The 27,136-nt window shown below is 38.7% G+C and overlaps 1 protein-coding gene and 1 long non-coding RNA gene across 2 annotated transcripts in view; one reads left to right on the top strand and one right to left on the bottom strand.

Moving 5' to 3' along the window:
• LOC127430187 (uncharacterized) overlaps positions 1-27,136 on the top strand; it is a 48,554-nt gene that overhangs the window by 13,641 nt on the left and 7,777 nt on the right. The gene's annotated exons all lie outside the window — the stretch shown is intronic.
• LOC127430169 (insulin receptor substrate 1-B-like) lies at positions 243-26,637 on the bottom strand. The gene is made up of 2 exons (XM_051679727.1): positions 23,127-26,637; positions 243-4,235 (listed from the first exon to the last, which is right to left on the bottom strand). The coding sequence occupies exons 1-2, from the start codon at positions 26,470-26,472 to the stop codon at positions 4,231-4,233; spliced, it is 3,351 nt and encodes a 1,116-aa protein (XP_051535687.1). The 5' UTR covers positions 26,473-26,637; the 3' UTR covers positions 243-4,230.

Below are 27,136 nucleotides of genomic sequence, written 5' to 3'. Positions count from 1 at the left end.
AGACACACATGGAGACAAATGTTTTATTGGAATAATGCACAGCAGTCTTTTATCTTTAACTGGCAAAATGTGTACCAATGAATCTTGCATAAGCAATGTGTATTAGAATTCTGTCATCATGTTACTCTAATCCCATATGAGTATGACTTTCTATTTTGTTCTGTGTAATACAATAGGAAAGGGTTTTTTCCCATCGATTTCATTGAAGTCAATGAAGACAGAGGCTCTCAGACTCTAACATTAAAGGGATAGTTCACCCAAAAATTCTCTTATTATTTACTCACCCTCATGCCATCCCAGATGTGCATGACTTTCTTCTGCAGAACACAAAATTTTAAGAAAAACAGCTCAGCTCTGCTGGTTCATTTGTGCAAGTGAATGGTGGCCAGAACTTTGTAGCTCCAAAAAGCACTTAAAGGCAGCATAAAGTAATATATATGACTCCAGTAGTTAAATCCATGTCTTCAGAAGTGTTATGATAGGTGTGGGTGAGAAACAGATCAATATTCAAGTTTCTTTTTTTAACTATAAATCTACACTTTCACCAGCCCTCCTATGCGTGTTCACCAGAAGTGCAAGTTTTTCTTCTGTTTTTTAGAGATTTGCATTTTTTGTAAGAAATAAGGGAGGGATAAAGCAAAGGAAAATAATAAATCATATCTGCACAACAGCCCAGTAGGTGGTGATATGCATGAAGTACGCAAATCAGAAAAAAAAGAAAAAAAAAAAAGAACAACTCTTGTAAACATGCATAGGAGGGCTGTTTATAAGTAGATTTATAGTAAAAAAGGACTTAAATATTGGTGTGTTTCCATCATACCGCTTCTGAAGACATGGATGTAACCACTTTAGTTTTGTGGATTACTTTTATGCTGCTTCTGGCCACTATTCACATGCTTTGAATGGACCTACTGAGCTGAGAAATTATTTTAATAATCTTCATTTGTGTTCTGCAGAAGAAAGTCATAAACATCTGGGATGGCATATTGGTGAGTAAATGATGAGAGAATTTTCATTTTGGGTGAACTATTCCTTAAAGCCTAATGTCTCCTTTTGTGTTCATGTGTGTTTGGAATGACACGAGGGTGAGTAAATGACAACAGAATTTTGTCATTTTTGAGTGAACTAACCCGTTAACAATGCTGTTTAGCTATATTCACAATACACAGCCTCTTGTACCAAATTGCACTGGTTTAATCTTCGGAGGTCAAAAGGGGCATGTTAAACTCTTTGCAAATGACAGTCATAAAAACAACAGGAAACAAGAACTTCAGAAATAGATTAAGCGCTTCTACTTTATTACACGTCAAGGTTCCAGAAGATACCATTCTTCTACAGTAAATGGGGGAGGCAGGGAGGGGTATACACAGCCCTCTTCTTACTGCTGGTAATTTCATTCATAAAACAAACATATTTGTTTACATGTGCATACATCCATTCATCTGTACATACACTCATATTGTTTACACAATTCATTCATTCATGAGACGACCAATCACCTGCTTGCTTTGAGCATTCATACATCCCTGGTCAGTCCAGTACCCATCGGTATCGATCACTAATTATCTTTTATACAATACATTATATACAAGTTTGGTTGAGATGTTTGGCCACATAATGGTTGGAACAGTAATGTTCTTGTTACAATAGACCCTACACCCTATGCAGTTTTCTTAACATGACCGCAGGGTGCTGAATTGACAACTGCAACCTATCAAATGACAGACAACCTTTACAGTAGCCTATCAGGTTACAAGAAAACCACTGTCACAGCCAATCAGCGTTCAGGGAAACGCAAGTGTAACAGGTTCCCAAAAACATTTTGGTGGGGGGAGAGAGGAAGTCCCTGATGTGCATTTTACATTAATATCCATCGTTTAAAAAATAGAGGAAACTATATAGAACTGTACCATTTTTTCCCCCCAAAAGGTTGGATTACACAATTTTTTTCCCACAAAAAATAATGAACTTAAAAACAGTTGAAACATTTTCAAAACGATTTGTGTCCAGATTCTAAAGGCAAAAAATAATGGAACACAAAGCATGAAATGTTAAATACTTTTAACTCTTAAAAGAGAACCAAGAAAAATCCATTCTACATTAAATAATTTACAGATTGTTCATTGTTTGTTTCATTTCAGCAGCAAATATGACATTTTGATTTTTTTTTTATTTTATTTTTTTTACATGTTGCTATGACCATATTGCTACAACAGGAGTTATTTTACACAAAAACAAAACATTGGAAATATAAGATACAACTGCAATGAAATAAAATAGCCTTTAAAAAGTTACAAACAACTTCACTGGCTTCCAAGGCTTAACAGCAGGACACAAAAAAAAAAAATTAAAAAAAATTCTGCTGCCTGTAATATTTACTTGCACTCCGATTCCATTAAGATTTTTAACATATTGTACCATCACATTACACATTCTTGTGCAGGTATTTGTTCAGTTTGACCAACTAATGATGATTGGATTAAATCAGTAACATTAGTTCAGTCATGTAATTTACATGCCCAAAAATGTGTTTACATGAACAAGCTCTTAAATTAGCCCTATCAGGGCTCTAAGGCCTCTTATTCGATTGCAATATTAGCGGAAAAAAAAAAGAACGCCCACCACATCACGATTCTGCAAATCTCAACTGTGTATTGCTTGTTTCCAACGAGATGAGAACGAAAAATGTGTCTGATCTGTGATAACCAAACTTGTGCATGTAGCATGAAAAAATAAGACCAATTTAGGTAAAAAAAACACAAAAAAAACCAAAACTAAACAAAAACAAGAACAGAACAAAAAACTAAACAAAATAATGTTTGATCTGTGATAACCAAACCTGTGCCTAAAGCATGAAAAACTAAAAGACCAAAATAGGTTTAAAAAACAAACAAACAAACAAACTTAAAAACAAGAACAGAACAAAAAAACAAAGCGAAGAAAAAAAAAAAAACACACACACACAAAACAATAAAACAACAAAACAATGTTTGATCCGGGATAACCAAAACCAACCCTGTGCCTGTAGCATGAAATCTATAAGACCAACTTAGGTATAAAAAAATAAACAAAAAACAAGAACAGAAAAAAAAAAAACAGAACAAAAAACAAAACATTGTTTGATCTGTAATAACCAAACCTGTGCCTGTAGGTAAAAACAAAACAAGAACAGAACAAAAACAAAATGAAATGAAACAAAGCACAACACACAAAACAAAACAAAAGACACTGTTTGATCTGTGATAACCAAACCTGTGCCTGTTGCATAAAAAACATAAAAGACCAATTTAGGCTAATATATATATATATATAAACACGGAGGGGGGGACAATTTGGAAGCCAATATGTACTCATACTGTAGAAATGTGATATAAAGGTAATCAATAAAATTAAAGGGGACACAATGTGACCAAGTATGAAATAAAACTTTGAAATTAATTCAAAGGGTTTGACGGACATCACAGTGTTTGGCAGCATGAGGTCGGTCTTGGCTCACAGTGCTGAAACACAGTGTGTGTGTGTGTGTGTGTGTTTGTAAACTCTTTAAAATCCTGAGTTCAAGTCTGGGTGTTTGAGGTTGTCCGTACTGGGTGTATAAAAGTGTGTGTAATTGCGAGTTATCGTAATGTGTAGTACCATCTGTATTGGAAATAACTGGCAGTACCGAAGGAAATGGGTGCAATCTAACACTGTTAGGGCATTACGCTGTAGTAAAAACCCAACACAAAATGGCTGCTTAGTAGAGCATCCCTGTACCAAAAACATTTGTTGTATGTTTGCTACTAATCATGTACCATCTTTAACATAAATATGAACTAAAATATGTAACATTGCTTGAGAAACTACTACTGCAGTACTACTGACTTTGTAACTCTAAGTAGGAAGGTGCTGTTGTACCATTTATGATGGTAGAAATTTAACAGAGATATGTAAGTATGTAACAGTTATTAGTTGGACAGTGATCCCCAAGTTCTGTTAATCTCTAAAGAGGTGTGCACATGGAAAGTGCGGTTCCAAGTCCAAGCTGTTGCAGATTTATGGTTAGTGGAATCCAGCATTCGTGATGTCCGGTTTTGTAGTGTCCATATGGTTTTGGTAGCATCCGGCTGATAGTGTGATCCAGGAAAATGAGGTTAGCGTTTACTGAGGTCCAGTTTTTTTGAGGTCCGGTTTGTGGTTAATGGGAAGAGATTTCGAATCATGATGCTTGAAGCTGTGGTGTTCTACTCTTCATTCTGGAAAAAAGGAGAGAGAAACAACATTTACATTTATGCATTTGGAAGACACCTTTTTCCAAAACAACTTGCAGGTCATTCAAGGTATACATTTTCTCTTATCAGAAAATCTTGTGTGTTCTCCCGGGACTCAAACCCATGACCTTGCAATTCTAAAGAGCTGCACTTTACCAACTGAGCTACAGGAAAATAGGTTAGATGTTAAAACAGCCACACACTAACACAAACTAAGTACTGTTTAAAGTAGAAACAGAGTTATCCTGCTTTTCTTAGGAACACATTGTCTGGGTCTCAAACACAGAAACAAACAGTTCCTCTCTTTTTGAGTTTATTTGAAAACTCCATTTTCTTTTTTTGGTCTGAGGAGGAACTGACCTCGCCAACAGTTGATAAACAAGCATCATCGTTTCCCTGGAAACGCTCAACACAGATTTGAACAGCCTGAGAGAAGCCAAAAGCTTTATGACATCATCATTCGGCAGAGAGAGAGAGAGAGAGAGAGAGAGAGAGAGAGAGAGAGAGACCTGCAGACAATGCCCTCTCTTTCTGCATCTCTCTCTTTATCCTTTCAAAAGTGTGTGTGTCCCATCTGAAAGTGTCGTTTCCAACTCCTGCGCTGTCCAACTTCACCGCTAATCCACTCAGACACACATACACAACTACAAGCTGTTTTGATTATGTAACACTCTCCCTGACTGTGATTAAAAGATCACAATGTAGACAGAGAACATAGCTCACACAGACAATCACACAAGATCACCATCACTGTTAAAAAAAAAACAAAAAAACATGACAAAATAAAGACGTCACTGATATGCATCTTAAAACTGGACTTATGATTGCCTTTGACTTCAAGCACACTTTAGACGCAAAGAATTCTTCTTGACATACATTTGTGTGTCATGTGCATTATGCATATACATTTATTTGGAAGCAATGTTGGCATATTCCACGCTATCCAAGCCTGGCACAAACTGCTGCCCTCTTTCCGTTCCCTTGACATTATTCATGATGTGGAATAAAGGCCAGGTACACAACCACACCTGCATCCCTGACTGAGCTTATTTGTTTAGACTGCTGCGATTTTGTTCCCAGACTTTTACCTGAAGCCATCGTTGCTTTGGACGAAGTCATTCTGATGTAATTTGTACAAGAGCACTAGCCATTACATCATGGAATGACTGACCTGATGTGTTTTTCTACATTTAAAACAAATACAGATTGTTTTTCTCACTTATGTTGCCACTAAACTAATAAAATAAACTAAGTACTGTACTGGAAGGTCATTTTGCCAACATCAACCACATGCCCTCTCTTCAAATCCCCGCCCTCTTAAGACATAGCAACCAAACAAATGTCAGAAATCTCTAATGTAAAACATTATTCACACTTCTGATTGGCTAGTTTTCTGATTCCCTGACTCCCCTGAAAAGGGAATTATAAATATATTCAGTACTTCAAAGTATCAATAAAATATAGTTTTATCTATGTTTGTGCTTATTGGAGTACCAAGTCATTAGCTTAGCATGCTAATGTCAGACTCTGTAAAGCGCAACAGTGCCCGCCCACTTTTTCAGCCTTCTTGGTTCTGTAAGTATTTCCCACTTCTTTTTTTTTTCCACAGGGATTTCATAAAATCCTTCGTAAAAGAATTCTTAGCTATGAACCCGAATCAAAAAGCTCTGAAGTGAATCATAACATTACAAACTTTGAAGCAAAAATGTACAAATCGGACATAAAGACAAAGGTACAAGACAGTTTACTTCACATCTATAAAATGAATGATTTAAAGTTGTTGACTATAAGTGTATAAACAATATATTTGAAGGTTATTGCAAAATATTTAGATACTCTATATACAAATATGCCTAGCTTGGGAGTATAGGGAGACACAATCGACCGAGTAATTTGCAGTGCGTCACGGAAATGGGCAGTCACGGCAGAGCTTGTTCGCCACGAGTCTCTGAGTGGTGGATCTTTCTTGTCAGGATTCACGGGTATGGCAATGGGATTTTCATTTCCGGGACCAGACTATTGCGCTCAACTGGAATTAACTGCGAGCATTAGTTTAGTCTATTTGTGTGGTATAAGTGACAGTTAACAAAACAGAGTTTTACTTCAGTCAAGGTAGCGTCAAGGTAGCTGCCTATGTAGACAAAAGACAACGAGACAGCTCACTAGGGTTTGGAACAGATAGTCAAAGTGCACTCCACAACAGAGCATAATGGGGGTGGGTAAAAATATTGTTTTTCCGATGCAGTCTTCTTTTTGAACAATCTCGATATCGATTCTTAAATCCCAAGATCGATTTTTCACTCAGTGCGCAACTCTCCACTACAATGAGAGGAAATACCTCGCATCTGCAACCAAATTTCACGCTATGCACCTAAAGTGAATATATTTGGCAACTGGCTGGTAAATGTTTACATTTCACTCACCAGTAATTGTGTAGTTTAGTCGTGAAGTGTTCAGCTTCGGGATCCTTTCACAGTGTGTTGAGAGTAAAAGTTGTTCCGTGTAATGTGTGTTCAAGGACGAGATCCACGCAACCCATTTGTCACTGAATACTGTCTCTTTTAATAACCTTTCTGTTCTTTACAGTCAGTTGTTGATCAAGAACAACTTAAAAAAAAAAAAAAAAAACATTTAATTCTAATCATGCATCGCACAGATGTGGTAAAACCATTCTAGTCCTCACTAGTTAACATGCACTCATTTAAAGGCGTTGTTTACAGAAATGCCGTTTTTTGTTAAAGAAACAGAACCGGTTTAAGCACGTGTTCAACAAATCAATGTAAATACTTTTAAATAGTATAAATTATCCAATTTAACAATAAATAAAAATAATATGAAAAATAATATCTTATTTACTGATTGAATACATTTATTTGTTCATTGTTCATGAAAAAGTAATATAATTAGTAAAATTAATATTTTCTTAATGAACCTAGTTAAAAAGTCCCCTGTATAATTAACAGCATTAGCTGGGAGATCATTTATTTTACATGTAAGCAAAAGGGACATTATAACTGAAATAAGCCCAAATGATTTGATTTTGAATCGAATCGAAATCAGAACCGAATCGAAAGCTTGTGAATTGGAATCGAATTGAATCGGGAAATCTGTGTAATATCCAGCCCTAGAGCTAAATTTAATGTTGACAAAAACATACAAGTGATCTGTCAAATGATTTGTTTATGTCATTATATTTCAAATAATCATTGTATGAGCGAGTTATTTGTGTACAGGCAATGGAAACACAAACTGGAATGACACTGGGCCTTGTGATGGAGCTGAGGAGAAGTACGCCCCAGCGCGGAGCTCACAGTTGTTATGATTAGGCGGGAAGCAAAGAACAGGCCTGAGCTCAGAGCTGAAGAGGTAGTGTCTTAAGAGCTATAAATACAGTGCTGTGCAACAGCGAAGCAGAGAGCCGCAGGTCTAACAGCACAGTGCTGAGAACATTAAAGTGCCCTCACATCTGAGCGGCAAGCCCGACGTCAAGCGCTTTCATAATGTGGCCATTTTTAGGGCCTCTTTCCTTAGAAAACCAGAGAGATGGAGAAAATTGCAGAGGGTGAAATTATAAGGTGCCGGACTGTGCAAACATGTAGCGTGGGGAAAAAAATTACATAAATAAGAGTGGGAACGCCACACAAAAATGCTGCTCCCGGAAGCCACAACATTCCGGAATGAGGGGGCGGGGTTACCGGAAGAATTTTGCACTTTTAGAATTCTGATTCTAGAATGAGAATGATGAAATAATTGCACTGCAACATACTTGATGCTTGTGATGTCACAATAGACAATACTTGGCCTACTTTGTTTAATGCAATACTACAGAACACATTTGGTCATCCATGCACAAACCTACTTAAATGACCTCAAATCCACTTGTGTTGCATCATAATAGTACACATTTTTATTAAGTACTGCTAAATTCCACACACGGTTCCCATACCTTTTGACCAATTAATTTCATTGACTTTTTCAGTCGTTTGCAATATTGAGATTAGAAAACAAAAATAAAAACATTCAGATTCCTGGAGTGAATTTCCATTTCCGTATAAGGGTAGGGTTGCACCAGCTGTGCATAAGTTCTCACGTAAGTTGGGAAGTAAAGTTCACACTAAGGCCTTAGTAACTACTAGTTAGTTTGTAACTAAGTCGGTGCTTAATTTGGTTGCACCACCTGTTCTTAAGGCAAGACTTAACTAGTAGGTCGTAAGCTCTCTGTAAAGTAATGCATGGTTGCATAATATGATGTTTACCTGTGTTAAAAAGCCATGCATTTCAGTTTGATCTTGTTATGGTTGATGTTCAAACCTTGTTTGCTCACGTAACTGTCAGCTGTAATAAATTATATCCCCGTTGAAATACGATATGCAATAAAACAAGATTTCATTAATGGTATATTTAGCCTATGTAAATAACAACATTTAATAACTGTATCTAAAACGAATAAGGGACAATAAATGAATAATTACTTATACAACAGGCTGGAAAAATAGACATTTATTCATTTTAATATCTCTCTCTCTCTCTCTCTCTCTCTCTCTCTCTCTCTCTATATATATATATATTGTATATGTTGACACTTGACACCATACACAGGAAAGTGCACCGTTAGATCGGTTTCATGCTGAAGTAGTAAGTTTTTTTACACAATGTTTTCTCCCGTAAATGTAAACGAGTATAAATGCCAACATCATCATTTTTGTCGAAAGGACTGAAGCCTGTCATGCAAAACATAAGCTCATTGATGTCATTAAGTGAGTCTGCTTTTTATTCCATCCGTTAGAGGCTTCTGTAAATATTTAGTTTATACGTAGGGTTACGTCCTACCTAAGTTTAACGGTGCAACGCTCAAATATTTAGTAGTGCATAAATTGTGACTTAGTGGCCATTTACGCCACAACTAGGCTAAGTTGTAATGTACGTATAGCTGGTGCAACCGGCCCCAGGTTCCTTAAAAATTCAAATGATTCTTTACAGAAATATCCATGACTTTATTAACTTCTATGACTTTTCCAGGCCTAGGGTTGTCAAGATCATGAACTTTGGTTGATGATTAATTGTCTCTTTTAGGACTTTCACAATTATGACAATTAAGGTGTATCTGTGCTTCATACATGAGGAAGTCATTTATTCACATTTAACTTGTAATCATATAAGAAAATAGGCTTGCCAAAACTATAAAATATTGCATAGGGGTAGAATGACAAAATACTGTATTTCCAAATACTTAAAATACACGCATGTCTTTTTGGTAAACTTTAGTCTTTGTCCATTTTACATTTACATTGTTGCTTTTGGAACCCAGCCAACCTGAATATATTATATTATATTATACTGTATTATATTATATTATGCAGTAGTAAAATATTAATGCCCTAAATTATTTAATAATAGTGACAAACGTAGCCAGGCCTTTCCAATTTTGAAGGTGAAGTGTTGAATTTCTGTCACTAGTGGCACCAAACAAAATTGCAAAAAAACAAAAAAACCTGCTGATTTGAACTAATGCCATTGGTTGAGTCAGGCTCCTCAAACAAACAGCCTGCAATTCCATTTGGTGCTGCAAGTGGCGCAGAAATTAAAAACTTCCCTTTAACATTCCTTTATATTTTTAAGTTTTCTATGACTGTGGGAACCATCATCTTTACTGTGCAAATACATATCCAGGTTAAGCACTGGATACTACACAAAAAGGGGCAAATATTTCATTTCTACTTTGAGGGGCCAACAAAAGTGAAATTCTGTTACAACATTGTCACTGAGTTTTCCACAAAGATTGGCAGTGTCCACCATGTGATCTATGCATACAAAAAACACATTACAGTATTAATAATAACCACATGTAACAGATTTCTGCATTACAGCAACATACTCACACACTCTCTCACATTACATTACAGATATCTGTTCACTCATACAGCGGTTGTAGAGGTGGGATTTGGAGGTTTATTCAACAGAGAACCTTATAAGGCCACAAGTGAGGGGTGGTGCTCATTTACACTCAACTCAATGAACTAACATCATTCAGCCAGCGAGCCATCACACACACACACACACACACACACGCATGCTGTGCCAGGACCCGGGAGAGTGGGTACATTTTTAGCCCACTGAAACTTCCACACACATCCATCTCCACGCGCTTAGGGGGATTCGGTTACAGATGTGTGCCGCAGTGTGTGCTGTGATTCAATACCACTGACGTCAGTACACAGGTCGTATTCACTGAGCAGAGAACATTCAGCACTGATGCCAATATCCACACACACAAACACACACACACACTTTTGGTGATAATTTTGTCCCCATGCACAAACACACACACACACACACACACACACACACACACACACACAAAGAAACACTGCAGGCTCTTGATGAAATTAATCTAAGACTTCTGAAGTGAGAAGGGCTTGCTAACACAATAAAAACACCCTAACAAACTTCCCCTCCTAAATCAATAAACTCTCTAACCATTTAAACACACACACACAGTGTGATGACTATGAACTTCCTGACTACCTCACATTCGAAGAACTTCACGTTCTCATAACACGAGGGTAGAAACCATACACACACACACACACACACACACACGGCCACATTAGAGGTTGCCACAACACTCCCCAAAGTAACACAGTAATGCAGAATTCTGATGCCTTTTGACTATCTGATAGGGATGTGCAAAACTACATGTTTTTATGATGGACTAGTCTGTACGTTGCCTCAACGACTAGTTGACTAATTGTTCTTAAAGGAATATTGTGGGTTCAACATAAGTTAAGCTCAAACGACAGCATTTGTGAAACGTTGATTACCTACATAACTTCGACTCGTCCCTCCTCTTCATGAAAAAAGCTAAATTTAAGGTTCCAGTGAGCTATTTACAATGAAAGTGAATGGGGGCCAATTTTTGGAGGGTTTAAAGGCAGAAATGTAGAGCTTACACTAGTGGTTGACCGATATGGGTTTTTAATGGCTGATATCCAGAGAGCAGGGTGGCCAATAGGCCGATACAATGCCGATATATCACACAATTTAATATAGTATATAACAAACATAAAATTGCTAATATATATATATATATATATATATATATATATATATATATATATATATATATATAAAAACTCTTATTTGGCACTTTTTACTCAATTTCTAAAAAACGAAAAAATTATTGTATTTTAAATACAAAGTTTCTTCAGATTTCTGTTTAGTCATCAAATTTTTGTAATTTATTTGCACATGAAGAAATTGTTAATATATTAGGAAGAAGGAAATAACAGTACAGTCAGTAGTCTAGCAACCATGGATGGCATGTGCGCATAAACAATCGCATTTACTCAAAAAATACAGAATCAAACCAACTGTAAATACAGTGCATAGTGAATAAGACATTTACATATAGCACACGTGACGCGCTTTTACCTTGGGCTGCATCTGAAAACACAGACAGCTGACTTGCTACATTGCTGCCTAATTAGTTAATGGCTTAACTGACATCTGTTTTGAATGAATGGAACTCTTAAGGAAACTGGTCTCCAGTTTGAAAAGAACCTTATTTTCATCCTACCTCCGTAAACAGCCTGCGGAGGCAGCATTTTCCTGGTTTCGGACGCAGCCTTGAAGCTGCACTCACGCACTCGTGTGGATCCAGCGCGAGTAGCAGCAATCTCCTGACAGTTTAAACAGCCCAGATCGCCTGCTTGGATTGACACGGAGTGACCGTCATGATTTGTGAATCAGAGGAACCTTTGATGCTAATCCTGAAGTTTTGATTCTGGCTGATGGAATAGGCGCTTCAGAGGAAGATATTAGATGAGTGCTCGATGGGAAGAAAATGCTGGATTTTCGTGAGGTTCGTGAATTACATCTGTTTAAACGAGATATCTTCATATTTGCAAACGGCATATAATACAAGTTTTATTGATATTTGCCGTTTATCATTAGAAAAGAAAGTTAAAGGTGACAGGGAACTGTTGAGGAGTGACTGTTAGAATGCATGCTTTACAGGTAAATAAATGAGCGCTCCACAAGGCTGTTGTGTGAGGCTGGGTTATTATATCAGTTTCAACAAGATATGCACATATTTGCAGACGGTATAAGATGTTTGTTTTATTGATATTTGCCTTTTTATCATTAGACAAGACAGTTAAAAGTTACAGGGAACTGTTCAGGAGAGGGAGGGAGAATGAAACAGGTGAGCACTTTAACATTATGAGCTCAAATGTGTCTGCTGCGGCTCTGATATGCAGACCGTTTAAATGACACTGTGTTGCACACTGGTCTATTGTTGTAGTAACACGATGGCACGTAACAACAAAATGAACCGTGACTGGTCGTTTACATGTCTCAGTCGCTTAAGTTCACATGCAAGCAGGCGATTCTCGGCGCCCTCAAGAAACAAATCGGCCAAACGGGAAAATGTATCGGCCTAGGTGATATATCGGTATTTTAGAAAAGGACTTACACTAATTCTTCTGTTAAAACGTGTGTATTATTTGAGCTGTAAAGTTGTTTACAGTAAATCGTCATTTTACAGTTGTAGGGTTGGTGTTATGTCATCGTGGCAACGAATTTCTATATAAATTCAATACAGAAGAAGGTTAGTAAGTGATTTCAATAACATTAAAATCATGTTAACACTCCTTTGTTACGTCTTGGTGCTATACTTTTGGAACAGTGAGTATTTTAATGTTTACGGACTGGCCCCATTCACTTCCATTGTAACCCAAATGTTCATTTTTTTTATTATTATTTTTTAAAGAAAAGGAGGGACAAGTCAAAATTATTTTGTGGTATTCAACATTATGCCACAAATACTGTCAATTGAGCTCAACTTGAACTGAACACAGGAATATTACTTTAATGAAGCTGGTATAATTAGACTGGTTAACCAAACCCCGATCAGGCATGTTTCTTTACGGGCCTTTTATATATGACGTGTAAAATATTTGCCCTAAGTAGTCTACCTCACTAACTGTCTAGTGGACTCATCGACCATCATAACCCATTGCTAATATCGCACAAGAAAAGCAAACAGGGGAACAATCGTTCATAGAAACGAAACAGGCTAAGTTAAAAGCATCCCTAAACAAAACAGGGATTAAATGTTGGTGTTTGTGACAAGCGAACAATGGCGCAGAAAAAAACAAAAACAAAGAGGCTGTATCAGCTCTGTGTGTGTGTGATGTGGAAGAGACAGCGTGTGCCAAATACCATTCCCTTTAGCAAAGGAAAAACTTCCATCTCCCACACACACACACACATTCACACCAGATGTTTTGCCTACTTCAGCAAGTTGAGACACACACACACACACACACACACACACACACACACACACACACACACACACACACACACACTCGGTTCCCCCTCCCCTTGCTGCACTCATCCAAAGAGCTGTAAACTGTGAGGAACTCAAAGCAGATTTTCTCTCGGCCCAAGATGGCCGTCAACCACTGCCCTTTCTGATACGGACACAAGGTGAAAACAGTCTGTTCTGTTCATTGTTTCTTACTCCTTGCATTCCCTGAATTTGAGAAACGCTGTGAACTTCATACTTCAAAGACATGTCAGTGAAGGCTTATCTTGACCCACTTCACATGGTCGACAAAGTCTCTCTTGTTCAGTAACACTTAGAAAGTGGTCACTTTGAGGGTCTTGGTAGATTTTTTTGTATTTTCATGTTTGTTGGACATGGCTCCATGTTCTGAACGCTGCCTGATGGTATTCCTCTTATAAAAAAGTACTGTGGTGGTACCATGGTAAAGTAATGATATAAGATGGTAAAACTATGGTAAATTGATATATACCATGGTACTGAATGATTACCATATTCAAATACCATGATATTAACACTGGTACTACAAGGTAATTCAAAGAATACCATGGTAAGAGGCAATGCTACAGTGCTTGATTGTAAGCATCTTTGAAGTACTATGTAAATACTATGGCATATGAATATGGTAATCATTCACTGTCATGGTATATCGAAGAACCATGGTATTACCATCTTATACCATCACTGTACCACAGTACAGTGCTTGTTTGTTTTTGTTTTTTGTAAGGGAAGAGTTTAAATTGTTTACCATGGTATTCACCTTCCACAAAAAAACAAAACAAAAACAAAGTACTGTGGCAGTACCATGGTACAGTAATGGTATAAGATGGTAACACCTTGGTACTTTGATATATGCCATGGTAATAAATTATTATCATATTCATGGTATTTACATTGAACTCCAAGGTAATTTGAAGAATAACATGGTATTACCATGGCAATACCATAGCACAAAAATGTCTTTGATGTAAATGTAAATACATGTAAATACTATGGCATATGAATATGGTAATAATTCAGTACCATGGTACTGTATATCAAAATAACATGGTATTACCATCACTGTACCATGGTATTGTGTTTTTTGTAAGGGAAGACTTTTAAATGGGTTGCCATGGTATTTTCTTTACCAAACCATATTGGTGATAATATCAGATGGTAATTTCATAGTGTCTTTCAAAGTACCTTGGAAGTACCATGGTATGTGAATATTACAAATTCTTAGAATGATGATATAACCAACTAATACAATTTTCTGTATATGAAGATTTTTCATTAAAGTAAGAGACAAACAGGAAGAGAAGCAAAAACATCAGCCGAAAGGGTTTACTTGGAATCCGTGACCTTTCATTGGAAAACTCTGTGTCCCTGATAAGTGTGACTCAATCATACACACTCACACGTGATGTGCTCTTAAACAAAAGATGTACGACAACAAAGAGCTGCAGCGCAAACACTAATACAGTGTGTTACAGAGAAAAGGGACGAAAAAAAGAACAGAGAAAATAAAATGCGGCCCCACTTGAAGTTCAGGCATGCCTGAGCGGACTCACTTGAGAAACTTTCCACTGACGCTCTGACCTCAGCGACAAGGGCGCGCACGCACGCACACAAAAAACTTCACAACAAATCCAAAACCGTCTGAGGCGTCCTGTACGCACTCACACGGAATGCCAAGTGAAAACCAACAGAAAATCACTCAGATGTTGCTCTTTCTTAACTTAGGAGACAATGCCGTTCTCAATTTAAGTATCAACTTTGTCTCAGATATTTCTCCTAAAATTCCTGAGGAAAAATAAAAGACACAAATGAGACAATTGTTAAAATACAGTGAGAGTACAAAGCTCTGGAATTCATGTGGACAGCATAGCCCAGATATTTGGATTCAGGAAGAATTTGATGAGAAAATTTGCGTTAATATGTTAAATTTCTCACTTCCGATTGCAGACTTTGGTATCTTGGAAAACTGAGCCCAATTTGAGACACTGTTGAGATCTCTTCTGAAACTCTAGTGGAGACATGTGAGATTACCAGGGTCTTTTTTTTTTTCATTAGAAGCAACACACTTACGCAAAATTCTCCATTTGTTCTCCATTTCATCTTATTGCTGTTTAGGAGAAACAACTGCGATCTCCTATGTGATTTATCTTTCTAGTGGGACATCCCTTATGCTTTTTCGGTCACATGCCAGGTTCATATTTACCATTTTAAACAAAAACACTGTGCACTTTAGTGAGTTTACTGTGGCCTTGGCTGGACACCATCTACTCTTGTTTTGAGAAGAATGGAGAGCAAACGATTTACCACCATCCCCTAAAAGCGAGGATAACATTGTACAAAAGTTGTAAATATACAACATCACAAGTGTGCACTGACATCTTTTCCTATCATATCTCTATGAACTCCCTGTCCTTGTATTGGCCTTGCCCCAACCCTGACCAGAGAGAGAGAGAAATAAAGAGAGGGAGAGAAAGACTGTGTGCATGTGGCTGGGGTGATGCAAGGACATAGAGCTGACGAATCCAACTGGGTCGTGAGGAACTGGTCCAGACCAATGGAGCAGGGCGGAGTGGAGGAACAGTACTGCTTCTCTCTCATAAACACACACACAGATGGATCCAACAAACAAACAATCAAAGATTCAGCACTTTTGCTTAGCAGAACTAAACATAAATATGAAAGACACATGAAAAGTAGGGATGAATAAGAGTGGCCGACAAGGCAGTCACGCCAACTAGTGAGTTTATTTAGCTATTTTTCTATCTTTAATATATATATTAGCTGTGGTACAACAAATGAAGAGATAAATTAGGGTGGAGCAATCTGTTTGATTGACCAGTGGAAGATGGTGGGAGTGTTCAGGAAACCTGTTTGAAAGCGATTTTTTAATGTTTCCAAATTAGTCTGGTGACACAAGTGGTGCAAAAATGACAACATGTTGTAAATGTTAACATGACTATAATGTAATAAAATTTCTGTTCTACATGATTTTAGTGTGATAAAATCGCTTTTAGGTTTAACCCGCACTGCCATGGCAACAAAGCTGTTTGATATTTTATCACAGTAAAATCATGTTTACGTCTTGTGGCCATACCTTTAAAACAATGTGTATTTTAATTTTTATGGACTGGCCCCATTGACTTCCATTGAAAGTACCTTGGTGTAACTGCAATTTTTCCTTTTTTTTATTTTTTATTTTTTTATCGGTGGACGAGTTGAAAATATTTTTTGGTAATCAATGTTATGCCACGAATGCTGGCGATTGAGCTTAACTTGTATTAAACCTGGAACGTTTCTTTAGAAAACATTTTGTCCCATGCTGTTTCGCTCACGTCCTATGTGAAAATGTGTCTGATAGATGTCACTTCACAGGGTTTTCTGACGACTCCATTTTAAAAATAAGTTATTTTGTACATCCCTAACTGAAATGCACTGGAATCTGGACAGTGAGAACATCTAGTGCCATACAGAAACAAAGCCTGCTGTATTAAGCTATTAATAGAACGTTGTAGTTCCATTTTCATCTTGCAAACTCATCCAGACATTGTGATCTCTTGTAAACAGACCCAATGTTCCTTCCAAGAGACCATTTCATTCCATAAACCAGTGACAATGCACAACACTCTGTTTTCATTCATCCATCTATATTTCTGGTTGACAGTCAGTTCAAATGGCTGTCAAGCAGAGGTTGCATACCAGCACACACCATTCTCATACGAATATAACTAACCCGTGGCTCACGTCCCACCGTTTGATGCCAAGTCTTATAGTGGGAGCTGGAACACTCTGATACCTGGCCAAACTCACCACATCCTTCCATTCCGACCCTCACCCTAAATAGTCAGCAGCACATAACAAGCAGTGTGGAGTACTCTGTGTGAAATTGCTGACAAACTTTGGGCGACTTTGAAGAACAGAAAGGGACGGGGGAGTTCATGTGGTTTTATCTTTGGCGGATGATGCACAAAGCAAAGCTCTGATGTGGAAACGATACAATAACCACAGACTTCAACCGTAATGATAGAAAGTTGGCATGAATGATAATTTGTGTAATTAATCATTTGGATAATCTAGATCTCTGTTCATCTCTCATATTTAACTTCATGTAGCGTCATCATGTGCAAGTGTACAAAACAATAAGAGCATGATATGAATCCATATTTTTAAGTTACTCAAACTGAAAGTTTATCAGTGTTCTAATAAAGGATCCTCAATGTCAGAAATGATTTTGTTTATTCTCCTTTTATGTCAAATACTTTTACAATACATTTAAAGGAATAGTTCACCCAAAAATGAAAATTCTGTCATCATTTACTCACCGTCATATCATTCAAAACAAGTACGACTTTCTTCTGTGAAACACAAAAGGAGAAATTTTGTTTACTGATGACATGTGGGTAAACAGGCCAAAATGATGCCAGAATTTTCATATTTGGGTGAACTAACCAGTAATTTATATATATTTATTTATTTATATATATATATACATATACACACCGCAATTTTTCCCTTTTTTTTTTTTTTTTTTTTGCTTGATTTATTTAACGAGTTGAAAATATTTTTTGAAACTATTTTTTGGTAATCAATGTTATGCCACAGATACTGACGATTGAGCTTAACTTGTATTAAACCTGGATCATTTATTTAAAAAAAATTTGTTCCATGCTGTTTCGCTCCATCCAGCTGTTTTTAAAGCATGAACACGTCCTATGTGAAAATGTGTCTGATAGATGTCACTTCACAGGGTTTTCTGACGACTCTCATTATATATATATATATATATATATATATATATATACACACACACACACACACACACATATATATATATATATATATATATACACACACACACACACACACACACACATATATATATATATATATATACACACACACACACACACACATATATATATATATATATATATATACACACACACACACATATATATATATATATATATATATATATATATATATATATATATATATCACATGAGATATTTGAAACTAGGTTGGATTATAATAGAATGAAAAATTATTATTTCCAACACATTTCAGGGGCATTTCACATTACTAGGACAATTTAGCATTCCTGATGCCATTTTTAGCTAATTTTCCCCTCTAATTTTGGCCCTAGTCCAAAAAGACTAATTTGTATGTATGCATATATCCATTTACTCAGTCTAAAGTGCTTTTAGGGCTGAAATGAACAGACCCCCCCCCCACAGACAAATTCTCTCATCATTTACTCACCCTCATGTTGTTCCAAACTCATATGACTTTCTTCTGTGTATCACAAAGAGAAATGTTTAGGAGAATGTTTAGCTTCAGTCGTTATTCACTTTTTTGAATGGAAATAAGATGCAATGAATGTGAATGGTGACTGAGACGGTGATTCTGCCAAACATCTCGTATTCCGTGGAAAAAACGGTTTAGAACAACATGAGGGCGAGTTAATAATGACAATATGATATTCAATTTTGGGTAAACTATCCCTTTAAAATTCTTTATAGAATATGCAGTAAAAGTCCAATGTGCTGTATATGAATGCAGAGGTGATGTTCCTTTTACGTAAAAAAAAAAAACATTGTTTGGAAAGAAAATTTCTGGTTCCTTTCAACCGTTATCAGTTATTCTCTTAAACCTTCCCTATTCCCCTCTCCTTCTCCTGCTGTGTACCCCTGCCTACCTCTCTCTTTACTTCCTCTCCATATCTCGGCCTGTCTCCACTTTAACAAGCGGCTCTGTAAAACAGCCACAAAGGTTGCTGTTACATTCCAACCCTGCAGCTACACACACACAAACACCTCTCATTTACCCGTTCACACGCATTCCAAGGATCCCATCAAAGAACAGAGCACCAGACCTGCCAGCCTCACATCCCACTGACCACCTTGACAGTGATCTCTTGCTAAGCTTCTTTTTATGACCCTGGTTCTTCTCTACCTTTGCTGTTTCAATAAGTGGTCATTTTACTTACATTAACAATCAATTTATCCATTAATCATTAACAAAAGGAGCTATTAGGTAGAATGTGGACTGACAGACTCAGTGACCGTTCAATTTCATTGTATGGTAAAAAAAAATAATGCAATTAAAAAGAGAAAGGTGACTAAAGATTTCAAAATGAAAACACACAAGGAGATGTTAGGCAGAATGTTAGGGACTGACAGCCTCAGTCACCATTCACTTTCATTGTTGAAAAAAAAAAAAAAAGAAGCAATGAAAGGGAATGGTGACTGAGGATGTCAAAATAATCACAAAAGGTAATGTTAAAGGAGGTTATGTGCTCCAAAAGCACAAAAAAGGCAGCATAAATGTTATCGATAAGACTCCAGTGCTTTAATCCATGTCTTCTAAAGCAATCCAATTAGATTTGGGTGAGAACAGACCACAATGTAACTAAATTTTCACTATAGCCTAAATCTGGACATCAGCAGTTTCCTTGGCGATCACGATTTCAAGCTTGATTACACTTCCTAGCACAATCTAGTGCTCTGCGCATACGTCAAACGCTATGAAGTGTAATCAAGCTTGAAATCATGATCATGTTTAGAGAATGCAATGGTAAAATGTACAGTGAAAAAGGATTTATATTTTGGTCTGTTCTTACCCAGAAAACATTAGAAGACGTGGATTACATGGTCACTGTAATGGTGACTGTCAAAATGGAAACACATTAGGAGATGTTAGGTAGAATGTTAAGGACAGACTGAAACAAAAGTGAATGGTGACTGAAAATGGTGCCTTAATTTTTGGATGAACTCTCTCTTTAACAATCAAATTATAGACAACAATTAATCAATTTTCCAAAATCAATTAATCATTTACACCCTTAGTTTCAACTAAAAGGATTCTGCACTCATCCTTTGTTTCTACCATGAATACCCATGATTCCACTGTGATATGATTCCCAGCGCTCCGCCCCTCACTGATCACGCTACCTCACAATGCTTTGCACTTCAAATCTCTTACAAAGGATGCAAGAAAGGGAGGAAAAGACAACAACAAAAAAAGAAAACGTGGTTGAAACTGAGCAAGAGGGAGAGAGAGAGAGAGAAAGAGGGTAACGGGGACAAGAAGGCACTCTGCAGGGTGACCCCATCACGGTGGCCTGAGGTGGGCAGGGCTTCTAATCGTCTCATGCAGACCAAACCCACCGAAGAACTCTGTCACCCCGCCCCACCCCACCACTGCCCAATGGTAATGCAGCTCTCTGAAGCCCCCGGCGTCTCAGCCTGTGGCCCCTTAATCTGCTGTGACACGGGAAAAAAGCGCTGCGGCAACAGCATTACCATAGAGATGGGTGGCACTGGCGATGAGACATCAACCATGCCATGAGCAAAACATGCCTGGAGATTTGGAGAGACATACTGTCAAAACTAAAAAGACCATGCACAATAAAAGCATCAAAAACAAAAAACACAACACAAAAACGACATCACGTGAGGGAAGGAGGTGTTTCTGTTTTCCTGTCATATTTTACCCCAATATTGCATTTATTGCAGCAACGTATGACTTGCTTTCTTACGTGGAACACAACAGGAGATTTTAGATAGTATGCTAGCCTCAGCCACCATTTACTTTCATTGTATGGAAGCATTGAAAGTGAATGGTGATTGAGACTAATATTCTGTCTAAAGTCTCCTTTTGTGTTCCACATATGAAAGTAAGTCATATTCGTTTGAAACAACATATGGATGAGTAAATGATTATGATGAAATTTTCATATTTGGCTGAACTATCCTTTTAGCTATTAGTTCTTTTTTTTCCAGAGGAACATAGGGGGTTTTACTAAGGTGCAGTGGCACAAACACAAGCATACACACACAGGGCTTCCCAGAGTCAAAAAAAACATTGGTTACGCAACACTGAAGACCCTGTATTCGCTCTCCAAACACCTAAAAAAAAATCTGTCATCACTTACTCACCCTCAAACCTGTTGTTCCAAGCCTGTATGACTCTCTTTCTACCAAGCAACACAAAAAGATATGTAATGCAGAATGTTAGCCTGGTTCACCATTCGCTTTCTATGCATATTTTTCCATACAATGAAAGTAAATGGCAACTGAGGCTCGGTCCCTAACACTCAGCTGAACATCTCCCTTTTTTAGTTGAACTACTGTTACTTTGCGAAAACATGAATATCAATGGGGCAAGGAGATTAGGTGCTCTGCAACAACCCTATATGCATTCCTTACGATAAGCAAAAATAATTTCATATTTAGGAAAAATAGAGCAAAGAAAGAATAAGGGAAGTCCAAGGGGTGGAAAGCTCTACACTCACTGAAGGAGCAAGTAAATAAACTAGAACAAGGATGATACAGAGTCAGCCAGGCATGACAGCCAGTTCCTTTGGCAAAATTGTGAATGCACAGTAGTGGCAGCTCTTTCCACCCTGTTACAACTCTGTGGATTTCTCGCAGCGCTTGATTCATATCAAAGAAATCTCTGAAGGGCTGACTCACACACTAAGTAAACTTCCATTCAAAAGGGCGTCTAAACAAAGAAAGACTGTTTAGTGACTCACAAATGCATATATGTGTTTTATCTCCCTTTTTGTCGCATCCACAACAAGTGAAGACACGCTAACCCTTTCTGCCTCCATTCACAAATATGTCCATTTATCAGCCTGAAGAGGCCCAGTCATTGGTGGGAGGGAATCTGAGCAGACCCCGCTAAGATTTCAAACAGGGATTTTCCACCAAAGACTCAAACTTCACAGATGAATGGGGCCTGTTTTTTTATTATATATATATATATATATATATATATATATATCAAATATGATATGCATATTACCTATTAAATGTTCCAGACAGGTATGATTATAACAGACAGACAAAAGGAAATTTTGGTAGCACGTATATACTTACTCAGACGCTTTGTTAAAGGGGTAGTTCAGCCAACCTTTTTTTTCATGATATTTTTTAGTCAGTCATTCACCCTAATTTTGTTCCAAATTTTCAGTCACCACTCACTTTCAGAATATTGAAAAAAAAATGCAATGAAAGTGAATGGTGACTGAGGCTAACATTCTGCCAAACATCTGCTTTTGTGTTCCACAGACAAATGAAAGCCAAGCAGGTTTACAACAAAATGAGGGTGAGCAAATGAGTACAGAATTTTAATTTTAGGGTTAACAATCCCTTTAACCATTCTTAGACAGTTCATACAAAAATGAACATTATGTCAGTATTTATTCACCCTCATGTTGTTCCAAACCTGTATGACTTTCTTTCCTTCATGGAACACAAAATGAGAAGTTAGGCAGTATGCTGGCCTCAGTCACCATTGACTTACATTGAATGTAAAAGTATGCAAAGAGTGGAAGAGTGGTAATGCCTGAGGTTAACATTCTGCCGAACATCATCTTTTGTGTTCCACTTTGGAAAGTCAACCAGGTTTAAAACAACATGAGGGTGAGCAAATGAATACAGAATTTTTGTTTTTGAGTGAACTACTCCAACCATTCTTAATTAGTCACACACTCTGTCACACATACACATACTTGGTCTTACCTTCTCTGTGTGTGAGATTCCCTCTGGTCTCATCTGATTTCTGGAAGTTTATACTGGCGTAGGCATTGAGCTCCTCTATACCTTCCACAGCTACCAGCTCCACTGGCTGAGATTGGAACACATTCCAGTCTGTAACATGCTGCTCACCATTCTGTACTAGATCCAGATCTATGTAGTTCAGGCCGTTCTGGTCATGACTCATTAAAGTGGGAATTGGGCCTGAAGTAGTTTCCCTTTGTCCACTGGCTACTGTGGACGCAAGAGAAGAAGCCATAGCAGAGGTCTCACCAGGTCTCAACCAAACATTCTCGAAAGAGGCGGAGCTGTGGCGCTTGACATCACCTGATTGACAAGTCGTTGATGTGTCAACCAACCCTCTGGTCATTGTGGACGCAAAAGTCTCTGAACTGTGTCGCCTCCTTCCTTGTGGGTCAGCGCGGATAACTTTAGCCCCTTGGTTCCGCCCAGATGTGGAGTTAACCCGTGTGAATGCACTAAGCCCTGACAGAGGGCCAATTAAAGTTGGTCTTCCAGGGGCGCCACTTAATGCTGTGATGTCATGATTGGGTGATATGGAACAGGGAGTGGCATCAGCATCTGGCAAGCCCTCTGTCATCAGCATCTTTTGTGTATCAGGATAGCGAGCGCAGGATCCCAACTGCATGCTGATGTAGTCATGCTGACAGATGGTCTCGCATGGCAAAGGAGCAGAAGATACTGTGTTTGATGGGGTGATGATGGCATAGTCTGAACAGGATGTGGAAATCTGCTTTTCTGGGTTCAGCCGTCTGGCCTGTGACCCCAGCTTCATGTTCATGTACTCAGATGTTGAAAGGTCTGACGGGGCCTCAGCATCACTTCCAGTAAACACAGATGGGAAAAGCGATGCTAAACTCGTTGAAAATGCCTTGTTGTTGAACTCAATGTTGACATACTCCCCAGGACTTTTGGGTTCTGGGGGGAAGGGACTCTCACGTGTTCTTGGTAGAGTACTTGCTTTGCTAGCATCCAGTGACAGCCGTGTTGGACGTGTCAGCCTACTGTTACCCTCTGACCTTTTGGGACGGACAGCAGGCTGTTGCGAGTTGCCTTGACCACCCAAGCTGTCACTGCTCGCTGAAGATGAGGAGGAATCTGCATAAGCAATACGACTGGAACCCAGTGACATCCGAAGTGGGCTCTGATCCTGCTTCCTGTTGGCATGTTTGAAGGAGCGAGGCAATGAGAAGTAGGTATACATAGGCCTGGGATGATCATCAACAGGGTTGAAGAAGCAGTCTGGTGGCGTACTGGTTGTTGAGCAGCTAGCTGGGGACATGTTCATGTATTCTCCACAAGATGACACTTTTCCTTCCATATTCTCAATGGAGAGCTTGACGCCATTAGTCCAGATCTTGCCATAGTTTGTTGTGCCATCTGGAGAACAGCTGCCACTTGGTGACATCATCATGTAGCCATTGGAGTCAACATGTGAGTGCTGCCGGGGGTTGATAATTTGTTGTGGTGCAGACACACTTTTTGGACTCATGGGCATGTAGTCACCATTTTTCACTGTTGGGGTTGCAGATGCAACACCTGGCAACATGGGCATGTAGCCATCATCTTTGTGATCTGGCCCAATGTTTTCTTTATCTCTTGACATGTCTAATCCTTCCTCTGGGTATGAATGTGTAGGCATGAATGAAATCTTGTATGTTGATGATGATGAAGAAGCAGAGCGGCTTCTAGGATATGCAGGCATCATTACAGTATATTCATCCAGCGATGTGGCAGAAGACTGGGATTGAGTGTTTTGGTGGCATGGAGTTGGTGGCGATGCACCAGAAGAATGAGTTCGCTTCCTGAAACATTTCTCCAACTCAGGCTCCTCCAGTTTTGATGGAGTTCCTCTGGATTGGCTCCCAGGAAGTGAACCAGACTTGGCCATGCAGATGTAATTGTTTATCTCCTCCTCTCTGGCAGGTGGGGTGTGGCCAAGCGAGTCTGGCGTCACGCTGCGGAAGGAGCTTCTAAAGTCACAAGGACTAGATCCGTATTCGTCTGAGGAGATGAAACCGCCATCACTTGGCGATCCAGATATGGAGGCGCTAGAGCGGCGTGGAAAAAGGCAGTCAGAGGTGGATCCGTGGCCACTGGTGCTGCTGGAAGACAGGCTGACGGGACTGATAGCTGAGGGGGAGCACCGTGAGGTGGGCGTGGGGATAGATCTGCTGTGATTGAGTGGCGGGTGAAGCCTGGATCCACCCCTATGCCGCTGTGACTGAGGCCGTGCTGTGCTCGGGCTGCTAGGACTACCATCCACAGATGCTGGCCTTGACATGGTGCCCTCCCCATCACTGGATGCTCTCACTCTGAATGAATGGCTGTGTTTACCAGGCCTAACAGGAGAAGCTACTGTCACACTCTCTGCCCGAGAGCGTCTGCCTAATCCAACTTGGCTGGGGGGAGGATTGTTGTGATGATGCCTCCTGACAGGCACTGAGATGGGGTTTGAGCAGTTGGAAGATGACTGACTTTTGCTGCGGGGTCTGAACTCCTCACTCGTGGCTTTCATCGCTTCCAATATCGTTTCATGCATGTTTTGAGCCACAACCGAGTCATCCACTTGCATCCAAAACTCCCCAGGCCCCGTCACTGCAGACCTCCCAACTTCTATGAGAAAGAAATTTTCAGAGTGACCACATCTCCTAATGTTCATTAATTGCAGCACTACTGCAGCCGCATCAGAATTGAGTTTCACAAAACTTATTGTTTTATTGGTCAGGCACAGTCTGTAAACACCAATCAAGTTCTTTGTTTGACCAAGACCCTTTGGTTTCAAAATAACCTGCCAGACTTCTTTGAAGGCAGGTCCCGGCGTGGCCTCGCTGTAATTATCCTCGCCAACACCACGGCCCGCGGCGCTTTCGTGGACTTTTCCTCTGTTATGCAGCTCCACCAGGGCTTGATACCACGACTCCTGCTCCAGCTCGCTGTCGGCGGCGATGGCAAAGTACTCATCCTTGGTGTAAAGGGCGACGAGATGTCTGTTTTTTGAATCCGCTCTCTTATTGATATTAAAGCAGCTCTCAAGCGGAATGGACCTTTTCGGCGCACCGGACTTGTGTCTCCATTTCTTCTCGTTTTCGTAATACTCGAATCGGGACGGTCCGGAGGCGCTCCCCGCCCGCAACACAAAAAACCGTTTGTGCATGCTTTTGGGTTTCCTTAAATATCCCACCTTTTTCACGTCGGAAAAACATCCTTGCTCGGCGGTCGGGCTTGCCATGGTAGAAAATACAGATATTGCAGGATTAAAAGTCAAAGCATCGGGCATGAATTCTTCACTAAATGTGAACGCAGACATAAAACTGTTTCCATTGGGAACATTTTTTATTTGCACATCTCACTAAAAAATTAAAATATCTGTGTGCTTAGACAAGAAATTAAATTAGCCCCTTAGCACAGTTCGTCGATACCTCTGTAGACTATGTTTTTTCAGCAGCATGTTACATTGTTACAACTAAATTAAAATAATCCATCGGTCCTGAAAATGATATTGCAAGTACCGGAAAGCCTAAAAAAGTTTAAAATAGTTACTTATATATATATATATATATATATATATATATATATATATATATATATATATATATATATATTTTTTTTTTTATTTATTTATTTTTTTTACAAGTGTCGTTTTTAGTTGGGAGATCCAAAAGCACCATCAAAACAAGCGCAGTCAGCAGCGTACGACCCCATTTACCCCGGAGATCAAACGTCCGTCTGCAAAAATCCCAAAAGTGAGATTAAAAAAAGCACGCGCGCAAATTTTGCACAGCCATTATTTACAACGGAAACGTACCGATGCCCGTTTCAAACTCCAGATTAGTTCCTCCAAAAGTCGCAGGATTTTCCTTTTTAAGCGAAGCCTCTACTGAGACCAAAACAAGGCACCGCTCGTATATGTTTGTATGGAGGAGCTCAGACTGGGTGTTTGCAACCTAGCTTGTTACAGTACAACTAAAGAA

Source organism: Myxocyprinus asiaticus, chromosome 39, assembly GCF_019703515.2.
Source record: "Myxocyprinus asiaticus isolate MX2 ecotype Aquarium Trade chromosome 39, UBuf_Myxa_2, whole genome shotgun sequence".
Taxonomy (NCBI): Eukaryota; Metazoa; Chordata; class Actinopteri; order Cypriniformes; family Catostomidae; genus Myxocyprinus; species Myxocyprinus asiaticus.
This window is presented reverse-complemented; position numbering and strand designations above follow the sequence as displayed.